General features: G+C 38.2%; 1 protein-coding gene and 1 long non-coding RNA gene across 7 annotated transcripts; one reads left to right on the top strand and one right to left on the bottom strand.

Moving 5' to 3' along the window:
- The first annotated feature begins 1467 nt into the window (after nt 1-1467).
- Nucleotides 1468-18623, top strand: LOC114148847 (uncharacterized). 3 transcript variants are annotated; one of them, XR_003596364.1, is made up of 4 exons: nt 1468-1513; nt 5946-6034; nt 17099-17185; nt 18467-18623. It is a non-coding gene; the product is annotated as an uncharacterized LOC114148847 (long non-coding RNA). The 3 variants fall into 3 exon arrangements; XR_003596363.1 differs by having other exon boundaries at nt 17099-17231; XR_003596365.1 differs by having other exon boundaries at nt 17099-17236.
- A 1443-nt stretch (nt 18624-20066) lies between these two features.
- Nucleotides 20067-24545, bottom strand: LOC114148846 (zinc finger MYM-type protein 1-like). Of its 4 annotated transcripts, none has more exons than XM_028024331.1 (4): nt 22913-24239; nt 22639-22785; nt 21491-22537; nt 20067-21147 (listed from the first exon to the last, which is right to left on the bottom strand). In XM_028024331.1, exons 1-4 carry the CDS (start codon nt 23073-23075, stop codon nt 21134-21136), a joined length of 1371 nt encoding a protein of 456 aa, XP_027880132.1. In that variant the 5' UTR covers nt 23076-24239; the 3' UTR covers nt 20067-21133. The 4 variants fall into 4 exon arrangements, with proteins under 4 accessions (XP_027880132.1, XP_027880134.1, XP_027880131.1 ...); XM_028024333.1 differs by having other exon boundaries at nt 20067-20333; nt 22205-22537; XM_028024330.1 differs by lacking the exon at nt 22913-24239 and adding an exon at nt 24246-24545 and having other exon boundaries at nt 20067-22537.
- Between the last annotated feature and the right edge of the window lie 700 nt (nt 24546-25245).

Genomic DNA, 25245 nt, shown 5'->3' with positions numbered 1-25245 from the left:
ATGGCTTTTGGTCTTTAGCCAAAGACAAAAGAGAAATCCTAAACAGCTAAACTCTGACGCCACTCCATTTTTGTTTACATTTCCTGAAGAAGAAAGTTGTGTGCAGTGTCTTCTTCAGAGGTTTTTATATTCCCTTCTTCAGAGGTTCTTTGTGCAGAACAGGTTTTTCAATGGGTTGGATCATTTGACAGTGCAGAGAGAAAGCGAACAACAGCAGCTGAAAATGAAACAAATGTTGCAATATTTTTCCCCAGTGAACCAGATCTAGCAAGCTACCTGATACGCATAGATACTTTCAAATCAATGCATGATTGGCTTCATAAGAGAAAAGGTGAAATGACGTCTGACAGGATCTCATATATTTGGATAACTTAATGAAGGCAAGTTAAACAAACAAAGCAAGTCGAGATGCAGGATGCTGACTTCTACCAAAGATAAGTGAAAATAACTGAAAATAAATCCAAAAAGGACGTCAAACAAGTATTAGCTTGAGTATATATATATATAGGGACTCTAGCCCACTCAGCATTAGACTGTTGTTTAACTACGGATTAACCAAACAAACAATTTTATCTAATAAGGAGGTAGACTCCATCAGGGGAACATTTTTATTTCTAAGGCCATACTTGGATTTTTTTTTCATACTTATTTGTTTGCCTAAATAAATTGGAAAGCCACTGGAGGATATTCTGTTTATGCCCCTGCCTGGATGTCTCGGCAAATTCTACAAATAAATAGATTTTCTCAAGAAAAGCAGCATGCTGGGCTTCTCTTTGTAGCTTTACTTAAGGCTCACTGTTACATTTGTCCCCTGCATTTACGTAACACTGTTCATTAATCGAATAAAAAACGGACCGCTAGCTTAATGCTAACGCTAATGGAAAACCGGACCGCTAGCTTAATGCTAACGCCTATAGAAAAAAAATCATATAAATGCTAAAGGTTAGCATTTTCAAACGGGTAAAATATATAAAACTTATTTTTGTTTAATAAACAAGATAGATAGGCTCAGTATCAAGTTATACAGCAAGTGAACATAATCATACTCACAGGCAAAGGTCTTCCTGGCCTCATAATGCAGGGTAAGAAAACCGTTAGTGTTCAGTTTCCTCAAACAGCTTCAAACGATAAAGGTACAAAATAACACTGCGTGGACAATCGTGACCCCTAGATGTCATCCTCTCCGGAACTTACTTCCATGCTAAAAGTCCAAACTAGTTATGAACAAAAATCCATCTTCATAGAACCAGTTACACTAGATGTTTTCAAGATTGTCTTTAATGATTTTGAGAAAGAATCTGTCTGTATGTAGAAACTCTCACTTGTTTTTATTATGACATTTTTATTAAAAAAATTATGTTCTTAATTTCATTGTCTTTAATTTTTATGTTGACATTATAATGTAAACAAAATCTAAATAATAATTTTGGGAAAGTTTAGTTTTATTTTGCGTTCGTGACGTGTGACGTCACTTCCTTCTTCACCAGACCGTTAATGGCTCTAATGGAGAGAGGTGAGTTTCTCACTGAGTTTCTGTTGAAAAAGTGTCTAAAAGTTGCTGTTGAGGACAAAATGTTTTTACAGTCTTCTGGCTAACGTGATTTTAAGATGTTAGTTAAATTTTTTTGTATATAATTTTGCGGAGAATGTATTGATTTTGTCGAGTGTTAGGCCTTACCTTTGAACAAGCTAGCTGCTTTTCCTGGGTGTTTTTGTCCTGCTGAGCTGTTTAATTCCATTTTGTGCAAGTATGTTGTCATTCATCTGTCTATGTTTATTAATCTTTATTGTTGATTTTATATATAGTTTCATAATATGTAAATTGTTATGAATTTCTATGATTAATCACAGGGATCAGCCGGTGGTGGTTTTCTTTTACTTTGATTTGTTCTGTCCCGATGTAAATTCGGTCAAATGCTTATAATTTAATGCTCAATACTATGATAAAAGACCAGATGAGAGCTATGGAGGCGCTATCTTAATTTCACAACGCAGAGCTTTGTTGGTGGAACACCAACAAAACCAGCTACATATACATGTTTTATTGGTTAATGTGTTTATTTATGATCGTCTTAAACTCTGTGCTGCTGTTGGCCTTGGCAAAAGAGATTTTAAATCCAAATGGGATATTTTATGTGTGAAGCTGCAGTTGCTACAAAAGCAGCAAATATTGGAAACAACATAATCTAAACTCATAATACACTACACAGATACTTCACTCACCTCAGGATGCTGAATGATTTAAACTGAATGTAAGGGCATCGCTTACTTCCTGATTAAATCATTATCCGACCACCTGGGAGCACTTATGTAATTTCATTCCCATTTGTTAAACTTTTTTTTTTTTATATATGGAAAACACTGAAATTAAAGTAATGTACTCGGTCATTGGGCAGCAGAACACTGTGAATTCTTCACCATTGATCCCATGCTACTGAGAACAGGACCACATTAAAAGTGACATCTATTTTTCAAAAACATGAGATGACTTAATGTTCCACAAAATATTCTTCATTTCCTCGCATTTAGACATACAATTAAAATCAACTCAAACATCTACACAATGTGAACTATAAAAATACCCTCAGAATGGCAACAAAACAGGATCTGCTGTCCATTTGTTGAACTTTACATGCTTCCCATTTCCCCCTGAGAGAAATTCATTTTTCAATGGTCCTAAGATTAAAGCCACAGAGCAGAAAAGAGCCTGACAAGGCTCTTCTCTGCAGAGGCCATATCCAATGCATTTCAACACTCCAGTGACATTGTATTTGTGAGAGAGATCCTAATTTTCCTCTGTATGGAAAACATCCTTTCAACCAGAGATGTGGTCATAGGCGTTTGATGAGGGTTTTAGGCACAGTTACACTCTTTGAGACGAGGCCTTGAAGACTGAAGCACACAGTGATTCACGTCTGACTGCAGGTACGGTGTTATTCTCCATAGTTTGAATGGAAACATTAATATCAGACAATATTCAATTTAATATAAGTTCTGGGACTGTGTTGACTAGTTATGTGAATGTTTAATGCTGTTCTAACAATCTCCCATCCCTCTCTTAAAAATAAATAAATAAAAAGATCATGCTTTGCGGCTCCTCATATATTTTTATTTTGGCAGATAAAGACATCAGGAGACCCTGTGAACTCATTTTTATTCTTTGTGAATTGCTTTTGTTGCAGGAGAAAAAATCTTTACATGAGCTGGCTAAGCAAACACTTTCAGGCTTGGATGAATAAATAAAACCATCATTTGACAGCATCAGAGGAGAACGCGCTGTGAATGATTATGGAAAATTAGAATGTCAGAAGAGAGACATGTTGACTCAAATACTGAGCTAGAAGAAAAACCTTTATTGATATTAAAAGGATAAACGACAGGTTGACCATATTGGCCTAAATATTATGTAAGTTTCCTATTAACCTGAAAGATGATGTTTGTGCATAAAACTCAAAACAGCTTAAAAATTGTATATCTTTATTATATATTTCACCTGTGGAGGTCACCATTATTTTACCTACACGATGCGTGTATGTTGGCCATGATGAGGGTAGGTTATAGTTAGGCCTGTCACGATAAACGGTAAATCAATTAATCGTACGATAAATTAAAACTATCGACATCATTTTAATTATCGGCATTATCGTCTCTTCCGGCCTTTTTCTCTTTCTGTTGATGACACTGAATGAAAAAAGCTCAACTCCGGTGCTCTCCACTGACTCCTCCCTTCCTCATTTCCTTAGTGTAAAGTCCAGCGCACAGGACACGATCTTAGAGCTGTCGGCCGATTGTCGGCCCATTTTTAAAACTTGACAGATCACACATTAGCCGACAGAAATCCTAGGTATAACGGTTCGATCGGGTTCGGTCCTGCCGTGTGGTGTCCAACAATGGGCACAAAATAATGGCTACAAGTTCAGTTAACTAATTTTAAAACCAGGCATTAATCAATGCTTTACTACAATCTACCTGCAATGCATGTGGCTAGTGTCAGCATAAGGTCCTGACTGAATGAAAATCATTATAACCTGTTTACGTCACGTTAATGAAGAACAGCTGAAAAGTTACCGGGTTTATCAACTGCGGTAGCAATTTCGCTCCAACTCCTCCTCTTGTCATTTCTATATTCTTTGCATGTTGAATAAACATTAATGTTGTTTCCACATATCATCTCCAATGTCCGCTGGACTTCGGGTTGCGCTGTGTCAGCTGTTTGGGATTCCCCAACATAATTTCCCCTCAGAAAACACGGAGGAGAATCCGCGCTTTCTGATTGCTGCCTGTCACATTCAACAGGCTGCTTTAAGCTCCCAGTCGGGGAAAAAACCCTGATTTAGGTCTGAGCGGCAACGACGATCTACCATAACACACCACACAATCTTAGAAAGACCAACGTTTTAAGATTGTCATAAGGGGAAAAATAGGAGCAAAAAATCATGTAGTGTGAACTATTGCATCAGTCGATGTGCCCATCTTCTCTATTTAAATCTAATTATTACTGAAGGGCAACATGATACACAGACTTCATAATCATTTGGTTGAATGCAGTATTTATTTCCACTTTGGCTTTATGTTGTTTAGTTTTTATTCAAGTGCGTTTTTTGTTAATGGAGACTCAGAATCCATTTTATTTTTGTTTTTGGTTGTTTTGTTTATTTTGTTTATCAGCTCCAGTGTTAAATATTCTTTTGAAAATAAAGTGTATCTATCTTTGGCAGGAAATCGCATGCATTATTACGTCATTTCCATTAAATCAGTGTAAAAAAGTCTTCAAACAATATTATCGTTTATCGCAATAATTTTTGAGACAATTAATCGTTGAGCAAAATTTGCTATCGTGACAGGCCTAGTTATAGTCTATAGACTAGAAGCTATAAACAAAACACAAGAAGGTGTAGATGCTACGCAGGGCGGCTCACAAAACATCAACTGTTTCATGTTCCTTTAAACCTGATATAACTAACTAAACCAAACTAAACCGTTACATGGAGCTAACGACATTAGCTAGAGCTAACACGATTAGATGGAGCTAAAACTGTTAGATGGTGCCAACAGCATCAGCTAAAGCTAAGAACATTAGCTAGAGCTAACACCATTAGATGGAGCTAACACCTTCAGCTAGAGGTAATGCCAGTTGCAGGAGCTAATACAAACCAGAACCACCTGGAAGCTGTTGAATCGATGTTTAAAGTGACAATGAAGCATCTTTGTCTTTCTAACAAACCATTTTTTGACACTGATGCTAATGGTAAACAGCTACAGTTAGAAACTGGAGCTCTTTGTAGCGTACACTCTCTTTTCTGGTTAGCATTTCCAAGCAGCAGCAGCACAAACACATGTAATCATTTCACAGGATAAATGCTGCTTCATTTGGCTTCATAATGAATATTGAACATTAATGCCCTAATAATGCATTATTTTAATTAAAACCGAATAAAGAGACTAACCTTCATGATCTCCTTTTATGATTCATGAAAAAATTCAGTGCAGCTGACAGTGGCTAACAGTTGACAGAGGTTCTGTTTGCAGAAACAATTTATTGTTTTGAGAAAAATGCTTCATGATTATCTAAATAATAAAAAAATAGCAGGTTGTCTGAAAGAACACAGAGTCCAAGAGTTTCTGCAAAAGTCCCACAGTTTTTATTCTGGGATGTTTTGACAACATTTATTCCTACAATTAGCAGAGTAATGAACAATAAAGCCATGCTAAATGCCAGAAACATGACTTTCAGGCTTTAAGAAAGTTTTCCTTCCTTTCTTACTTTGGTGTTTGATTTACAGCGAATATGCAACAACTCAACTTCTAAGAGACAAATATAAGATTTTATCTGCCCCGACTCCTCTGAACTTACTTCCTATTCACTTTCCTGTTTGTTTTCAAATTATTGAACAAATTTGCAACGTCTCATCTGCCATTTCTCTTCACTTTGTGCTTCCAAAAAGGTCGGTGAGGTCAGCTGAGCAGACGTTCTCAGAAGAACCGAGGATTCTTTCAAAGCCTCCTTAAACGTTTTGATTCTGCACCATTTAAGGTGAGCTGAGTTATGACTTTTAATTAGTCTAATTTAAAATATTCACTATGTTTCATTCGGTTTTGTCCTGTGCTATTATGTTACTAAACTTATCTTAACTGCTAGTTTTACTTGCTTTTTCCTGGATTGTTTGTGTGGTCATCACTTTCAGCAAAGTCATTAATAACTCACTTAGTTTAGTACATTTTCAAGAAAGTTGCATTAAGAAAGACAGTACTGTGTCTACAATCCAATTTAATTGCAGACACATTAAATTGAGTTTGAAGCATTGAGTTTGACATTCAGCCGATTCTATTTTTAACGTTTCGGAGTCTGAAGACTTTACCGTGTTTGAATTAGAAGGTGGAGCAGAGTTGACATTTGAAACTTGATAAAAAAAAAAACACATCTTGAACACGCACACCAATCAGATGTGATAAATCTAATAAAAGACAGTAAATGTCTGAAGAAAGAAAAGGTTTTTGAAAAGCCAGTTTTATTCTCCGTTCTTGAGTCCCTGAACCTTTAGAGCCAGGAATGGGTTTTGCCACCAAGTGGTCATCTGTGGTACTACCTCCAATTAATCTGTGGTATTAATTGGTAAATACCTGTAACTAATTGGTTAATACTTTCAATTAACCAATTGGTTAATTAAATAACCAATTAGTTGATTGGGGTTTTGGAGTTAAACTCAAATTAACTCAATTAACTAACTCAATCTCCAACTGGCTAACATCCAGTTGGAGGTTAAACTCTAAATGAATCAGGGATTTTTAAAAAAAAACCTCCTTAAATGTTTTGATGTTTGATTCCGAGTTATGGAGTTTAACCTCTCATTGGCTGCAGTTTGATTAAACTGCATTGGTTACATAATTTCAGCCCATTGTAGTTCTGTAGGTTTTGGTGCTTTTAGATATGGACTGCAACGGCGGTTGCCCAGGGCAGCATTAGAAAGGGGCGGGGCTTCCGAGAACTAGAAAATAAAATCTGTCTTATCGCTCTGGTTGCTGAGAGACTAGCAGATGTTACTACAGTGACTATATGGAACTACAGTATATTCATAGTTAGTCCATGAGATTCAAAGCACTTTACTGCCACCTATTGGTCAGAGTTGTGTCCAATAATGGATAATGTTGCTAATTTGCATACCAATTATATTTACTGCCTGTGCTATATTTACATTTCTAGTCTGTACTAATGTAGCCCCTTTTTGACACCAAGTACATAAAATGTTATATTTAACGCCTTGATTTTGATTAATTATTTACACAGATTTTAACATATAGATTTTTTTTTTTACTTATAAATGCTTTTAAATGCTCCACGCTGTAAATCTGAGACGTTCGCTAACATGAATGGACGGCAAAGCTGCTTCTCCTGACCCAGTGGGAAGTAATTTCTGCTTAAAAAACAATCTGATGCACAGCTGGAGAAGACTATTGTTGTGTTCAACCTGTGCTAAACACAACAAGTTAGCTTATTAAAGAAGCTATGCTAGCCTAAAATAGCATCTCAGTGCTAAACATGTAGCGGCTAGCTAGTTCCATGAATAATAAAATGGGTTTAATAGCACTTTGAACCAATTTGATGGCTGAATAACCTAAATAACAGATTAAAAACCTTAAATATATTTGTTGTTGATCTCACATGTCAATTTACTCAATAATCTATCAGCAAAAAGGGAGATTTTAATTGAAAATACAGTAAAAACAGAACCAATGAGACAATAATGTGGTTAGTCTGAATGTTAGCACATCTTATTACAAGTTATGGAGACAGAATATTCTTAGCTTTGGAAATATTACCCCAAACATATTAGCACCATTTAACAGGCAAATGAAAAACAGACAGTGGGTGCTATTTGTTTAACAGCGGGAGTGTTTCCAGCCTTGCACTTTAGAGGTTATAATAAGGTTTGTCAGAATGACCGATTGGACCCCTCTGTCACCCTGAGACTCTCTCTTCTCCCTCTGTCCCTGCGTGTCTCTGCTTCCCTCAGCCTCTCCATCTTTCTCAGTTTCCCCGTGTTCAGGCTAAAAATAGAAACTGTCCTCATGATGAGCCCAGAAATTAAATGGACTCAGCCTGGCCTCAGCTTGCCTCTTTGCTCTGCATAAATAATAGGAAGTGTTCTCACTGGCAGAATCCCCCTCTGTTCCAGGAAATGGTTCACGTATCGGAACCATTTTCTCTTTTTGATGCACAATAACATTATAAATAAATCAGTGCAAACAGAAATGTTTTACAGGTGCATTTTCTATTGATTAGCATTAATGTCACTTTCATTTTGACCTTCTTATTTGAACAGTTTTGGGTTTGTGTTTTTGGGTGGGGGGCTAACTGTATATTTTTTTGAAGTTTGCATCTGGACCACATGCTTTTATATCCAGAGGTGGGTAAAATATCCAAAATTATACTCAAATAAGAGTAGCACTACTGCAACATATTTTTACTCAGGTAAAAGTAAAAAGTAGTCATCTAAGAAATTATTCAAGTAAAAAGTATTTGGTAAAAAGTTTAGTGGGTGACTGACCATATTGTCAATCGTTTAATATTTAAAAATACATCATCATAATATAAACTTAAGTGGAAATTTTGGTATTTTCAGGATGAAAATAATAATAATTCATAATAATTCAAGTAATAAAATCTAATAAAATCAGGCAAAAGGAAATATTTTCTAATCAGTTTCTTTCAATAAAAACTTATAAAACTTTAACAGAAATTGCAGGTGTGTGTCTGAGTCCGGTGAATTTTAGGTTAAAACATGTTTGTTTTTCATTCAGTGGGTAGAAAAAACAGAAATTGTACTCACATAAGAGTAGAAATACGTCATAATAAAATTACTCAAAGTAAAAATACTCCAAAAAGTAATAAAAAAAAAAAGTTACTCAAATAAATAATAAGTCAAGGAGAGTTTTATAAACGTAATAATTTTGTGTCAGTTGTCTGTTGGCCTCCAAGTGGTGCTGAATTTCACAAAGTGGATAAAATACTGAAAAAACCTCCAGCTGAATGGTTTTACATAGCCGATCACAAACAGCCATCCAAACCAGCAGAGGTGGATAATCCGCTGATAATTATTTTCTTGAGCGTTTTAGCATTTTTGCTAACTTTGAAAATGTTTAGCAAACTTAGCTTCCCCTAAATAAGCTTGTTTTAGGTCAATAATTCTTGAATATAAATAAAAAAGTACTTAGAACTGGCAGTTTTTTTCACTGAAGAAGGGGGAAAAACTTGCCAATGGAACAAGTACATTTTTAAAATCTATATTCAGAAATAATTGACTTAGACCAAGCTTTTATATCTTGCTGAAAAGTTACTTTTGAGCTTCTTTTGTCTTATTTCAAGTGTACTACTAAGATATTTGCAGTAGATAGTAGTCTTAAATTCGTGGTAGTATTTTGTGTTTTTGCAGTGTAGAGAAGTTTTCCTTAAATGTGGAAAACTTTTTCTTCAGATAGTCCTCCTGAAGGAAAAACCAGTTTATTTCAGCAGCGATAATGACATGCAGAACAAGAACAAACGTCGCCACAGCCAAAGTTTTCCATGTTCAGAGTTTAATAATTCAGCTCATGTTAGTTCACTCTGCTTTAACTTTCATTCTGTTTTTAATTAAACTTGCACTGTAATTTTCCAGGGTAATTTGACATTTATGCGTTCTTTATTAATTGATCAACTGGAAATGGTGAGAGATAAAAACATTTGCATTAAATATGCCAGCTCAGAAGTGCATCCCTTAGCTGGAGCAAATAAAAACGTGCTTGTGTTGCGAGTTTGAGCTTTAGATTTGACCCAAATGTGTCTGACAGCTTGTGACTTCCGGTGGGGCCGCAGGCGTCGGTAATAAAGCTGAGTAAGAGTTCTGTTGCGCGCTCTGAAAGTACAGGCGCGGCGCAGTCAGGCGAACACGCTTCAGTTTGATGATCTGTAAAGGTAGCCGGGATAAATCACCGGCAGCATCTGTCGCCGTGCGTTAATTCCCGTCACATCTTCGTCAACAGACTCACAGATGTTCGACGAGATCAGTAAATAAATAAGGAAATAACGGTGCTGCTTAAGGATCAGATACCAGAAACAACCCTCCAGCTTCTGCAGAAGGAAAATTAACAACTTATCACGGTGGAGTTTAGATAAAAGCCGCGTTCCCTCTGGCTAAAGTTGGGAAAATCTGCAGTTTTTTCTATCAAACTCCTCACATTTTTCACCAATTTACAGCATCGCGATAAAACATTTGCTGTTCCTGCCTTTTCTGGCAGAAATATTTCATTTGTCCTGTTTCCATATGATGAGTTTTGACTGTGAGTGTTTCTGTTTCTCATTCAGGTGAGTTCCCACTGACACTTAGCTCTTCTTCAGTTAGCATGTTAGCTACATTTACGTCAGGCTACTTCAGGCTATTGAATGCTATCAGTAAGTTATTGTTAGAATCAGCAAACACTCTGGCTTTCCAACAAGAGAAGTCAGGTTTTGTCAGTAATATTAAAGTGAATCTAATTTGCAAAATTGGTATTTTTCACTTTTTCATTCTATTTGGGCCAAACTCTTAAAAAAACATTCTGGCTGGTTTTTGGCAATAAGTTAATGTTTTTTGGTGTTTGGAAAATGAGTCATTTCAAAAACCTCCTGATTGTTGAATCATATTCAAGGCGCGTGGCGCTGTTGCCTAGCAACCCAAGCAGAGTTCTAAGATGTTTGGCCAGCTGGTTTTACAGCTGTATGCTCTGTACAATGGCTGCTAGAAAAGACAAGTGTTTTCCTGTAAATTCACCATCCAGAAACCATTTGCTGCATTCTTGTTGTTTATGCAGGAGTCTCCACTTCTGCTTTTCAAAGATGCTTTTTAAAGATGCACAACTGCCTGTTTGTCTCCATTAACCATAGAATTGAACAAACTGTATTTACGAAGATGAACTTGCTTAATAGAAACACACCAATTTTGAAAAAACTGAAGTTATGATGAAAAGGTTTTCACTCAACGATGAGTTGATTTTTCAGCCGTATTGAAATAGATTTATTTTGCAAAACTACAATGGAAACACATTTTTCACATTACATGAATCACATGATCAACAGCCGGATGTTACTACTGGTGGAAACGACAAAGAAGACAACAGGAAGTCGTAGGATGATAATTTGTTTTTGTTTTCCACCGGAGCTCTCACAGCATCACAGTTCATAAAACGTTTTGTGTCATTCCAACGTGTTGAATCCATAGTTCTGATGTAAAATGGCCGACTATTATTTCCACAAAACACAGCACAAGTAGCTGCTCTTAAGTAGGCGGGGCTTGTCTCTCCAACGCCTGAACAAGACGCCGACTTCTCCTCTGATTGGCTGAATTATGAATATATCTCATGTAACTGTTAACATCCAACACTGCCATAATTTTGAGTGACTTGTCACATGAACAAGCTTATCCACATGACTTTAATTTAATTTCTTATTTAATGGAAACAGCGCAATTGCAAAATTGTTTTCTTTCAAACATTAGTGGAATATGGACAAATATTTGCCCAAATTTGGGCAAGCTGCTGTCAAGATAAATAAGTAGCACTCCTCGCTAGCAAACTGCATTTCTTTCAAATATTCTAGTTATTTAGATGTTCTGAGAGTAATTTGAATAATCCGTGAATACTGAACATCGACAGTCAGGAGTTCACTCTGTGTGTGTTTCAGTCATTGTTCTCTGTTCTTTGCTTTGCTGGCCGGCAGGTAAGCGGCGGTACGTTGGGCTTCGGGTCCGCTCCCCGCCTGGGGCCCGGCGGCCGCTGAGCGTCAGACAGATTGTTTCAATCTGCTAGAGTGACTCTCAGTGTTCGCCGTTCTGCTCGGCCTCGCCCAGCTAGGCTGACACACTTCCACCTGCAGCTCTGCTAGACTCACTCGGCCGGCAGCTTCCTGCCCTCCACTCCCCTCACACAAGAGCTTTTATCACAAATATCACTACTAAGGTTAACAAAGCCACTAAACAAACCTCTCTCTGCATCTTTTTACTAACCTGATGCCAGAAAACTTCACAATTTTAGTAATTTGTGTAATTTCAAAGTACGTTAATATTTTTCTGTTTTTGGTCCGTCTGAAAACAGAGTCTGAGTTTATGGGTTTGTAGTTCATAAGTTTGTTTTACTTCTTCCTACTTCTTTTTGAACATGTTAAAATTACTTTAATTATTTTATATCTGTTACTTTATTCTGCTATCATGTCCGAAATATGAAAAAAAACTAAAAAGGGTCAGTCAAGACTATCTGAATTTTCTTTTTGGAAATGGTGCAACATTCCTTCAAAATCTATATTCTTGGTGTTTAAAAATGCTTAAAAAATCTTGATGTTTTCTGATCTTTTTTTTTTTTTACCCCTCCAGGGGGTCTTTTGTGGGCTCTAGTGTCCCTTATATGACAGCAGGCTGACAGGAAACGGGGAAGGAGAGGGGGGAAGACATGTGGCAAATATCACCGGGTCCGGGAGTCGAACCCGCGACGGCGAGGACTCAAGGCCTCCAAATACGGGTCGCGCTAACCACTACGCCACCACGGCACGCCCCAATGTTTTCTGATCATTAAACTTTGTGAATGTGGACATTTGGGCTGATACCGATGCCAGTATTGTTTTTACGAATCATGATCAATATTTATCTGTATTGTATAAATATTTTCCAACCTCCTCAACAGACAGCAACAATTGGAAATCAATAAATATTATCAGTTGTTAATATTGATCCAGTTTTACTTATCAGGCAAATACAGATATATTAAAAAATGACTAATATCGACCGATACCAATGTTAATGCCAATACATTGTGTATCGCTAGATAAAATATGACTTAGGATGAATTTAACTTTGTTTTAAGCCATATATGCTTTTTAGGAAGTTACTTTTGGTCATGTAAAGTTCATTTCTTACTTCAGCTGGGATAAAATAAAGCACTTAAAGCCTTTAAACTTATCTCACCGTGCTGCTTTTAAAAGATGTAAAACATCTTTATACTATTTGAACACAAACTGGACTCCATAACCTTGGATCATGATGAGAGTTAATGCATTATTTAAGCTAAAAGCTTACAGTACCACACAGTGGTGTGGTGATTTTAAACATTTACAGCCAGTCTTAAATAATAATACTGCAGCCAAGTTCAGGTCAAAACTAAGATTATTGTTTCACTGGGTGTGAGATTATCTATCAGAGCATCGAATTAGGCCTTTCAAAAGTTGGCAGTTATGTCTTTTATGTTGTTGTCACTGTAATCCACATGATAATCAACTACAGGGCTATGATAACCACTAGATCATGTTACAGACTGAATAAAACTACATCATCTGCAAATGGAGGAAGTATCTATTCTCCATTGACTTTCAGAAATTGCTCAAATCTTCACCGACTCAAACCCACGACCAATTAGGAGCCACCAGTGAACCTCACATGTGCTTCTGGAGGAAACCAGGGAACCAATGAAAACCCACAGATGCATAGAAAGTAACTTCTCAGTCCTGGAATCAGTAAATTAAAAATGCTCACTCCAAATAGAGAAGCTGTAGCTGAAATTTGAACGCATAACTTCCATTAGTTGTTCTGTATGAGCAACATTAGCAAATAATGAATCAAAGAAACAAGCAAACCCCGAAAAAAGGTCAGCCATCCAGAGATAGTATGTTAGTCAGCTGTGTATTCAAATATACTATGTAAACAAACTGAATTTAAATGCAAATGGTGCCGCTTTAAAAACTGCTATTTAAAGCATGGAGTCGTTTCTTTAAGATTTCACCAAGTATATACAGTAAAACAAAAATCACTATTTTCTCAAGTAGATTCTTTTTGTTTTCCAGCCTGATCATTTAGTAGATTTTCTTTGGTTGGGGACCAAGATTGCTTCATTTGCTCCATTTCCAGTTGCTTGGTTTCTAAACCAAGCAAACCCTTTGAGCAACCTGTTCTCCTCCTCGCCTGTGGGGGCGCTGCTCCAAGAAACGGTGAAAGAAATGACACAAAAACCTCCTGAAGACGACGTCCTTCTTCACAAAACGTAAACTAAAATGATTTTAGTGGTTGTAGGATTTCTCTTTTGTCTTTGGCTGAAAACCAAGACTCATTTCACCTGCTAGCGGTAAGCTAGCATGGTTGTATTTACCCAGAATGCCCTGAACTGTAGTCCACTTCCTGCTTTTGGAGCGGTCTCCAGTCCACTTGGTGTTCATATATGCATTCAAACTGAACCAGAGTTCACTTCAACCAAACCGAGACCGAGGTTTGTTGGCAGATCAGAGTTAGCATGTATGCCTCCGCAAACGAACCGGACTTTCTACACAAACGGACTGGAGTTGGACACAGAGTTGCATCATACTGGAGTTTGTTGCTTCACCAAAGAGTCTCAATCACTTTTTATTGAAGGCCTTCACTTATTTCTCCTGCTTTATTGCCCGTTGTTTCAGAAACCTGAAACTTCCTAAGAGTATCGGTTGATGTCTCCTTTAAAGGGTTAGCAGCGCCGGACGGGTCCATTCCCTTCTGCTGGCTCCGGCTTAATGGAGCCTGAGGGCCTTAGAAAAAGATGAAATGTGGCCAGTCAGGGCACCGAGTCGTGTCGCATAAAAAGGAGAGTGCGGGCGGCCGGGGAGGCTGCAGGTGTCTGAAGCTCCATGAGAGTGAAGTTGACAGATGGGCGGCTCATTGTGAAATGAAAAGGGTGTGGAGCGAGATAATTACACAGAAAGGATCCTTCAAAACAGATTTGTGGGGTTTGCTTGTATGGCGACAAGATGGAGATACACATCCAGGTCTGCTGTTTTTATTTTAGGACGGAGGGGAACGATATTTACTGCAGACATAAAATCCAAAACATTTATAGGGTTATGATATTACAGCAGGCTGGATCATTTACAGCCAGAAAGAAACACACAAGATTTAATACATGGATCACATCTGTAACCCGGACAGAGAGAGGGAGGTTCATATTTTCCTCTTTGGTCTCTTCAGTGTAGATTTATTTTTTCAGCCAAGATTTCTGTTTCTCTTCAAAGAAGAAAAACTTCTTTAGAAAGTTATGCACCTCCTACATGCCCACTGTACAACATATTGATCACCAAACTAGGTTTACAAAATGTGTTTTACTGAATTTCTGTCTGAATCTCACTGATCAAACAGGAGAAAGTTTGTTTTGCTGGTGATTGATGCCTGCAATGTAACTGCAGATTTTCTCGAAACGTTAAATATTTACCTGCTGAAAAGGTTTTTATCTCACTAAGCAGATAAATGTCAAAAATAACCAGAGGAGCTAATTATGGTGCAGCTGGGCGGGGATCAAGATGGCCGACTGAGGATGAAGTAAAGCAAAGAGAATGAGGAAGAGGGACAGAAACCTAAACTAATATATAAACACTAATCTAGACAAATTCAAACCACAAACAATTATTCTGATGATTTGTAGACAAAAAAGTAAATTCTGCAGATTTTTCATTTAACCACTTTTTAAAACAATAGAAATACATTAAAAGATGCAAATAATTTTTATATAAGAAAATAAACATTTTATTTCCTAACAGCATTCCTTTAGTGAAAACTTGATCATTTGTAGCAAAGGACAGACAGAAAAAATGTGTGAAAATCTGGACTAACTCAAAAACAGTGTAGTGTGGATTCCTTCATTAATAATTAGATGCAGAAGGTGAAGATTTTTTTATATATGTATTTTTAAATTTTGAACCAGATTACAACTAAAACTGTCTTACTGATTTAGCTGTAATCTGGGTAAAACGTATTAACAAATGTAAAATGTTTATATTTTTTGTACAGTTTTGACTTTAATTACTGCTTTGATTATGTTACCATTTCAACAAATGTTTTTTTTGAGTCTGTATACTCCAGTTAACAATTAATCAATCACTAAATTAGTTGACAATTGTTTCAATTAATCATTAAATCACAATTAATCGTTTCGGCACCAGTTTCTCTATGTTTCTGCTTGCTGTTTATATAAAGTTCATTTCTTTTCCACCTTTTCTAGTTTATCTCCTATTCACCTTCCCAGCTGCATCCACTCACCTATAATTAGCTCTTCTGGTTCTTTTTGTCCAAATTTCCGTCTGCGTTTTGATCAAATGCTTCATGACACTTTTCGGTTTTCAGAAGTGGCTCCTTCAGTTTGTTCGGAGTTTCATTTGATGAAAACTCCTCATTTCCTGCGTCTAACACCCAGAACTCCCTCGCTTCGCCGCGTTGCCACCACCGCCTCATACCAGCACTCTGGCCATAATCGGTTGAGCTGGAAGTCGAAAACAGCCACGATAAAATCAGCAGAGAAGCCATGAAAAGTGCCAGACGCAGCAGTCCTGTCAAACATGATTCTGCGTCTTGATGCTGGAGAGCATGTGCTGCAGATTGTGTATCTAATAAAAAGACAGCATTTAGCTCAGCGGACTCTGACTGAACCATTAAATGGGTGGAATATCATTTCTGTCACAGGTGCAGCAAAGTCTGAAGAAATGAAGTATGAAACCCTGATGGCTAATGTCGCCGCGCTCCTCCCGCCTCCCTCTCTGTGACTCCTGCGTATCGGCAGCCATCTTTCTCGTCTCCGGGGTGGGAGGACAGACGCAGCCTGGAGTTGACAGTACAATAACTGTCACAAAGCTTTTTCCAATTTACTACCTGATTTATTAAATCAAGTTGCGCAAATCAAGTCAGTCGCAATGTGGCAATTATCTGAGAGTCACTCAAGAGCACATGTTTACCAGCTGACAGATGTAGTGCAAGGTGTGTGCGTGTGTGTGTGTGTCCGTGTGTGTGTGCGTGTGTGTGTGTGTGTCCGTGTGTGTCCTCTCCCTCGGATGGGAGACGTAATTAGAGCCGATTCTAGGATGTTTTCTGTCTAGATAAAAAATTACTTAGGAGCCAAACCTGAACATAATTGTTTTGAAAACTAGCTGGGATCTTTCCGTCTCCCACGGCAACCCCGACATTTCGGCTGTAGCAACAAACGGCGGCGGTCAGAGACGCGGCGGTTAAATTGTGTGGAATGGCTCGCCGTTAACAACAAAACACCCTTCCTCCTCTCAAACTACTGTTTCTTCTTCTTTTTTTCCTCTTCTCAGGAGCAATTTGCTGTTCACGGTTCCTGGTCTTTACAGAACCCCTGTGGTCTCTAACTGCTCCGCTCCTGCAGCACATCCAGCATCAAGGTCAGAGGTTCACACCAACCTCACGTCACTCTCCACCAACAGCCAAGTAATGTAAAGTTAAATCTAATGTCATCAACATAAGAGTACTGAGAGGATTAATGTCAACAAACTAAATACGTCTAGCCCAGAAATGTCTGCATGGGTTCTACCAAAATCTATGCACCGTTTCTAAATCAAAGTTTCTAGAGAAGATCAAGTTTATTAACTAGAATCTGATTAAATCAGTCCGTTTTGGAAAACTGATGTTTTAACTGCAGCAGTGTGAAGAGCCATTCAAAGACAGTTTTTAATCAGCTGTTCAAAGGTGCTGCTATGTAGGTAAACTGAATTAAAATAGAAAGTTTACCATTTTAAAACCTCTGAAACGGCTATTTATAGCATGTGGTAATTCCTTTAAGGCTTCAACTAAATTTGGCAAAAATACAAAAAGTACTGTTTCCTCAGAAATTGATGATTTTTCTTCTTGTTTTCTCACTTGATAGTGCAGTAGACGAGACTCTATTGGGGACCAGAACTGCAACATTCCTTTAATTTTCAGCTGCTGTGGTTCTCTTTCACTCAGTCAAACCAACCAAACCAGCTTGTTCCCCTCCTCGCCTGTGGGGGGCGCTGCACCAAGCAGGAGATTACACAAAAACCTTTGAAGACACAGAGCGCAATTTTGTTCTTTATGAAATGTAAGCAAAAATGGAGTTTTGTCAGATCTTAGCGGTTTTAGGATTTCTCTTTTCTCTCTGGCTAAAGACCACCAGCTGTTTCTCTCTCTAGCGCTAAGCTAGCATGTTTGTTGTGGCTGTATTACCCAGAATGCCCTGCTCTGTAGTCCACGTCCTGCTTTTGGAGAATCTTCTGCTCCAGAAGCAGACTGTGATGTGAACAAAGAGTTTCCTGTGCAGTTTTATAAAACACTCCGATTTCAATATGGTTGAAAAAAAATCCACCTCATGCTAGTGCAAAATTTTTATCAAAAAATCTGAGCCTTTTTTTTTTAAATTTGTGTTTCGTTGAACAGATTTATTTTCACAGTTCCAATTTACATAAATTTATTGGGTGAACACATTAATTTATTTCTGAACAAACAGCTGTTTATGTACAGGAAAAGAATGTCACTTCCTCCCTAAAATTACATCAGATTGAAACTGTTTAATGCTAAAACAAGAAAACCAAACTTTAAAGTACCAGAGTGTAATTAGTGCAGATGGCATAAATGTGTGAAAAGCGGATGGTTTGCGTTTTAATGTTTTCTAGATATGATGTCAGTTTCCTCCTCCGTGTCAGCAGAGATGCTTTCGGCCTCCACGCATTAATGCGTCCAGAACCTGCTGACAGATGACGAGTAAAGCAGCCGGGAATCAGAGGCCAAACATGTTGGATGGGACTGTGTGATTTGTCAAAACAAATAATTAAAATGTCAGACTTCTTCTCTTTTTTCCCCTCATCCGTCCGGCTTGTGTTGTTCTGTATCGATTGAAAAACATCTTTAATGTAACAAAACGCAACGGCAGCCGCTTAATATTCACTGAGCGTTCTGCATATCAGCGCCGTTAGAAACGCCGGGCACCTACAAGCTCACAGCAGCGTTTCTGTCTTGTACTTTAATTCCTCGGTGACGGATGGAGCTGTCAGCCTCAGCTGAAGAAGTACCTTTATGGAAAATTGCCTCAAAAAAACCAAAAGTCTGATTTAAAGCCCTGCTGCCTGTGAACTGCTTTACCAAAGTTACATAAAGGAGACGCAGTATTAAATCTTTGTTTGGCCTCCAGGGGTAACAAAATATTCCTCTGTTGGTTTTGGTCCCAAAAAGATATTAAGAGAACTGATGGAAGAGAACAAAGCCCACAAATCAGGTCAGCAGGAGAAGATTGTTGTTTTTAAAGCTGGATTTCACACAGTGTAGTCGTTGTTTACCTGAATCACATTATTCAGAGTTTTATCTAAAGTTTGGAGGAGAATAAGTAGATTTAAAAGTAATTGGTCTATTGTTTTATCTGGTTACTGTTTATGTTGGTTAAAAAGTTGGATTATGTGGCAGTTCAGTGATGAAACAAAGGAACTAGACATTTTCTTAAATTATAAAATGAAAAAACATACAAACAGTAAATAGTCTGAAATAGTTCAATTTTTGACAACAACTTGCTTAGATTTAATTTGTTTTTCAGATGATAAAAGTCTGTCCTTTAAGAAACATTGATTAATTAATAAAAACTCAAACTGTTAAGATCTGTTGGTGTTGGGACTTTAATCGGAGCCATTTTGTGTAAAATCGGCTCTAAAAGTAAAACCTCTCCTGTTAACTTTCATTCTTCTTGTTTAAATATTAAAATCATTTTGCAATTTGTTTAATTTCCTTCTGTGCTCGTACCTGGAATGGATAATTATCTCCCACTGGCTGAAAGGCTGATTGCACCGCAGCGCGTGTTGGGTGGGAAAATGGATTTGTGACATTAAACCTTATTTCATTATTACATACTTATTACAAGCTATCAGAAATGCTTGATTGCAGTTGTTGCAGCTCATCCAGTTATTAAGTTTTTTTACTTTTTCATGCAGCACCATGGAAGTTTGGGCTATTTTCCAAAAAAAATAAAAGTTTTGCACTTATTTTATGATTTCTGGAGACATATTTTGGTTTGATTAAATGTTAGCCAGACATTTAATTGATTGTACAAATTTGGACGTTTTCACAGTTTCTGCTTGGGTTCCAACAAACAACCCAGAGTTTAAAGAGTCTCTTCCAGTGGCGGAGCTAGACTTTTATTTCTGGGGGGGCGAATGGGGGGCCAGGGCTATCTGTAAGGGGTCCACTGACTATGACAATGACAATACAGTAAAAGTACTTTCATTCACATACTATATATAAATAAAGACTCATGAAATGAGATTTGCTCATGTAATTTGCAGTTTATTATCAATGCATGCCACACAAAGCATAAGTGGACATTAACCTCTAAATGACACCATTGTAACAAGACAAGACTTACAATGAGAATGCAGTGTCACACAGTTCACAATTACAATATCTCAAAAAAGAAGGTTGTATGTTATGGAAACTGTTATTTAATAGATGCTACATGTGCATTTTATTTTCGAACTTAATGCAGCTATGACCAAATGTACTGACTCCTAAACTATCATTGGTACAAGTACCAGTCGGTGAAGACCCAAATCATGACGAGAAACACAAGACTTCTTCATGCACTCATAAAAGTAAAATCCTTCGGTTGTTGTGAGATGAAGCAAAATATGTTACAAAGTCATCCATGTTGAGGCCCCGTGCCCTCCTTGACTCTATGCTAAGTGTTCCAATGTGACTTAGCCTGGCATCAGCCATTGTTGTCCTTAGGTAACTTTTAATTAATTTTAAAGCAGAAAAGCTTCTCTCACAAGAAGCAGTACTAACTGGACTAACTACTGCAATCTTGCAAAGTCTGAATAATTCATGTAAAACCTCTTTATAAGGTTCAAGAAACAGAATAAAATCAAGCAAAGTAGAAGGTGTGCCTAAATCACTCTTTATTCTCTGATCAAGCAAACGCCTTATTTGGTGCACTTCATGTTTCAGGTCATCTAAATCTGACTCAAAGATATGTCCAAAAGCAATCAGAGGCTCCTCATTCAAGAAAGTTGCACTTTTGGGGTTTAGGGACTGCACTCCTTGCATGATCTCACAATTTTTCTTTGAAAAACGCCTCTTTAACTCCGCTATGAGACAGTCAAGCACCTGATTAAAGAGTGGTCTGGGGAAGCCCTCGTCATCACATTTTCTCTGTCCTATAGTGCTCATTACAAGTGAGTCAAGAAATTTTGAACTTAATCTTGGATTTCTTCTGTCAATTTTTACACTGATTTTGCTCTTCTCAGCAAGTTCCTCAACCTCTTTCCATAGTTCATCAAAGTACTTTTCATTTCTGTAGTCCTGGAAAGTGTCTATAAGAGCACCTACTAGATCTACAGCTCTTGCTAGGTCAAGAGTGCTGGACTGAAGCATGTCGGAAAGACATTTGGCATCACCAAGCACTTTACAAAAGGTAACCAAAAGACCTAAAAATTGGATATCTATTTGAAGAAGCAGGCCCCTTGCCTCCACTGTTCTTTCGCCATTTCTTTCAAGTGCAATATCCTGCAACAATCTCAGAACTGCTGGAAGTCTGTCTCTCATGGTACGGCATGCCGTATACCTGCAGGCCCACCTCGTATCTGAAAGTGCCTGGAGCTCCCTGGGTTGTTCTGCTGGATACAACTCTTTCTGCACGTCAAGCCACCTCAGATGAACATAAGAGCCAGACACAAAGTTATGAAGCTGCTGTAGAAGTGCAAAAAAGTCAACGACCTCAGGGACTGCTTTGGTAGCATCAACAAGGACTAAATTCAAGCAATGTGCGTTACAATGAACATAAAATGCAAATCTGGCATTGCTCTGAATTCTGGCAGATACACCAGAATGCTTCCCACTCATGACGGATGCACCGTCATAACCCTGTCCCACTAGGTTATTCCTGTAGTCCAGACCATGTTTCTCAAGACAGCTAATGATCATTGCACTAAGACCTGCTGCATTAAGGCTTTCAGCTGCCTGGAAACATAGGAAGCTTTCGTGGATGACACCATTGTAATAATATCGTACAACCAAAGACATTTGTTCCTTTTTTTGCAAGTCTTTTGTTTCATCTGCAATAACACTGAACACTTCACATTCCTTCACTTCTTTTATGATTTCAGTCTGTACCATCTCTGCTAAGCCCTGAAGAATTTCATTTTGGATTTGATGACTTGTGTATTTTGCATTGGCACATCCTCTAAGCTTTTTTTCAATTAACTGATCATGCTTTGCTATTTCATCCAATATAGCCAAAAAGTTTCCCTTATTTCTAGAGTCCCCAGACTCTTGATGACCCCTTTGAGCAATATTTTGTGTTGCAGTCAAAAGAAGAACATCGGCTATTGTTTTAATATAATAACGGTTTTCTTCCACCACTTTTTTCCGGTTTGTGTTTATAGAATTTAGCATGGTTGTATTTCCCTCATTAGCCCTTTTATATTGACTCCATGCATACATTGCATTTACATGGTGCTCTAACTTTGAGTGAAGCTTAAATCCAGACTCCTTGGACAATGCCTTTTTCCAATTACTGAAGCCGGAATGCGAAGCAAAGACACTATCTGGTGCATTAGGCAAAGAAAAATGCCTACAGGCAAAGCAGTAGGAGGAGTCTTTAATAACAGAATATTCTAACCAAGAATAGTCTTTGTACCAGGAGCTGTGAAAAGTTCTCTTTCTTGTTCCATGCTGAGTTCTGGGGAAGTTTGTCAAACTTGGCTGAACAGGGCCCTGTTCTTTTGACTTTGAAATATCTGGAATACAAACACAATGGTTATGTACACATAATTTACATGATCATTATGTCATGTAAATTGTGCAGCTACTAAGCAGGTCTTAGTGTAAGTAAAATTACCACTGGGTCCTTTTGGAAAAGCAAAAGGAGTGCTGGACACTGCTGAGAAGAGATCAGTGGTATCTCCTGCAATTGCCCCTTCTGGCTCATCATCATCCTGGTCAGGCGCAGAGCTTTCTGTGTTTTCAGACTCCTCCTTTGATGGAACTACGTTGTAAAAACAGTACATTAACATAATTGAACCAACAATTAAAGAAACACATTAGCAGAAGCCAGCAAGTAAAAATAACCTAAAACGGGGCAGGAATTTGACTGTTTCTGTAGATACTCTGACCTGGTGATGGTGGATTGGTGTTTGCCAGACTTTCTTTCTCGTGACTGTTCTCAGGACATGAGCTACCAGGACTGCTGATGTCAGAGCTGAACCCTGTTTGATCTGTGCCTGATTTGCTTCTTTTTATAAAGAAGCTGTCTATCCTGCCTCCCTGTCTTTTCATTCTCAACTGACCCTAGGAAAAAAAACAAGCCAGTCATGTTATGCCAAGTATCACTTCCTATTACTTAGTGTTAATAGATCCCCACTTCCAGTGTGTAGGTCAGGGGAAACAGACTGTGGCTGTATGTTCAGCATTCAAACTTCTCAGCTACTGGACCGACTAACCTGTTTTTGTTCATGATCATTATCGACTTTATTTATAAAGCACTTTAACAGCAGCCAGAGCTGAAATAAAGTGCTAAACATCAGCGATAAGATAAAAGAAAACATAAAAGAAAATGACAAAGCTAAACACATAAGAATTTAAATAAATTAAACATTTCATGGAAAACATAATAAAGCAAAAAGAGTAACAGATTAAATTGTCACAAGTTCATGCCCTTTCCTAGGGGAAACGGAACCTCTAACAAAGTGTTGCCGTTTCATAGAAAATGTTTAGAAAAGAATTAGTAAAAATAGCAAATGTCAGTGGGGAACTTGTGTGGAGTTTTTTCACTCATTTTATAGTACAAGCTGGCTCCATTAGCATTACCTTTCACAGGTAAGAAAGAAAGAACACAATTTTATGAACAGAATTTCTTGACTTTGTGGCCAAACGACAGCTTCTGAGCCAATAAATATTTCCCATGTAATTATATTGGCCAGAAGTAACTACTCTGATTTTTATTTTCTTAGTATAGCTAACATTTTTCATTCTGTATAGTTTTATTTAATGCGAGAGCTAATAAGAAATCGCTGTTAGAAAGAAAGAGCATTACAGACCAGAGGATTTTGGCAGGTCATATAATCAGGAATGTCGTGATCCATTCTGTCTGATAACACATGCACCACGTTGGATACTTTTTTTTTTACTTCCCGTATTTATCCTCCCGACATTGTTCAGGCAGACGTGAGTGGTAAACACACTGAAACACGTCAGCGTCAGCGTCTTTACAATACTTTTTGCTTCTGCGTGCATTACGAGTCTGACTGGCAGACGTGACGTATCATAGGAACTGGCCGACTCGCTCACTAAGTCGGCGTCTACGTATGTCTATAGCTGTAGCATTGTTAGCTTGATGCTCGCAACTTATAGTAGTAACTCAACTACCAGAAACTATTTCCTGGCTGAGCACAAAATGTTTTTAACGGGGTTTTTTTATTGGTAGTAGTAAACCATTGTAAAACTTACCTTTGAAGTCAGATTATCCGTCTTGGAGTCAAATCGACTGTATTCCTCTTAGCTGTACAATATTTCTCTATCGTCTCTTCGCGGTTCTCCTTCTCTTCTTCTGTTGGGTCAACTCTGTTGTGTCCAAATGGTGTATCACAATAAACGTAAATGGTGCATATCGCCCCCTGCTGCTTTTGAGCAGTCACAACAGTCACAAGTGTCACAACCCATTGTGGTACATAGTGCTACCTACTGTGAAGGAATGACTGGGTGTCGTGACATGTCGATCATTTGGGGGGGCCGCTGGGGGGGGCCAATCAGATGGCTGGGGGGGCACTGGCCCCCCCGGCCCCCCCTCTAGCTCCGCCTCTGGTCTCTTCGTCCGATAGAAGAACGAAGGATGATGAGAACGGAGAGAGAGCAACACAGAACAATTTATCCAACTGGACTTCAGGTTCGTCCTTGGGAACTGCCAGCATCTGAAATGAAGGTGCCACAGAAACTGAATGAGGAGCCGGAGGGTCCAACCGCCCAAGGACGTCCATTAGTCTTAGGACGAACAGAACCGGCTGGATCGCTTCCTCCAATCCCTCATCTTTCACTTTCAACTGAAACCCTGCAGTTAGACAGCTGAGGGGAGATGAACACTGAGAGGAATCAGGATGGATCCCATCAGAACCAGTGGGAATACCACGGGTCAAGGTCGGGAACAACGAAGAGCAAAGACAGAAATGTTGAAATGTAGAATATAAAGTAAAGACAAGATGCAGGGATGGAACCAGTTTCCATGGGTTTGTTGGGCCAGCATGACTGGAAAACAAGGACTGGACTCCAAACTGGAAAAACTGCAGCCTGACAGGAGCAAAAGACGGACAATTAACAAAATGTTAATTTTGTTAACATCAGGGAGACACCAGAGTCCCCCTGGTTTCTGGAGACTCCCCCTGGAGGCCACCAGGGGGAGTCTGGAGCAGGGAATATTGCCTACAACAACAGTTTGGTGTTTCTAATATTGTAA

This window comes from Xiphophorus couchianus, chromosome 7 (genome assembly GCF_001444195.1).
Source record: "Xiphophorus couchianus chromosome 7, X_couchianus-1.0, whole genome shotgun sequence".
NCBI lineage: Eukaryota > Metazoa > Chordata > Actinopteri > Cyprinodontiformes > Poeciliidae > Xiphophorus > Xiphophorus couchianus.
The sequence above is the reverse complement of the archived record's forward strand: the minus strand, read 5'-3'. Positions and strand labels throughout refer to the sequence as shown.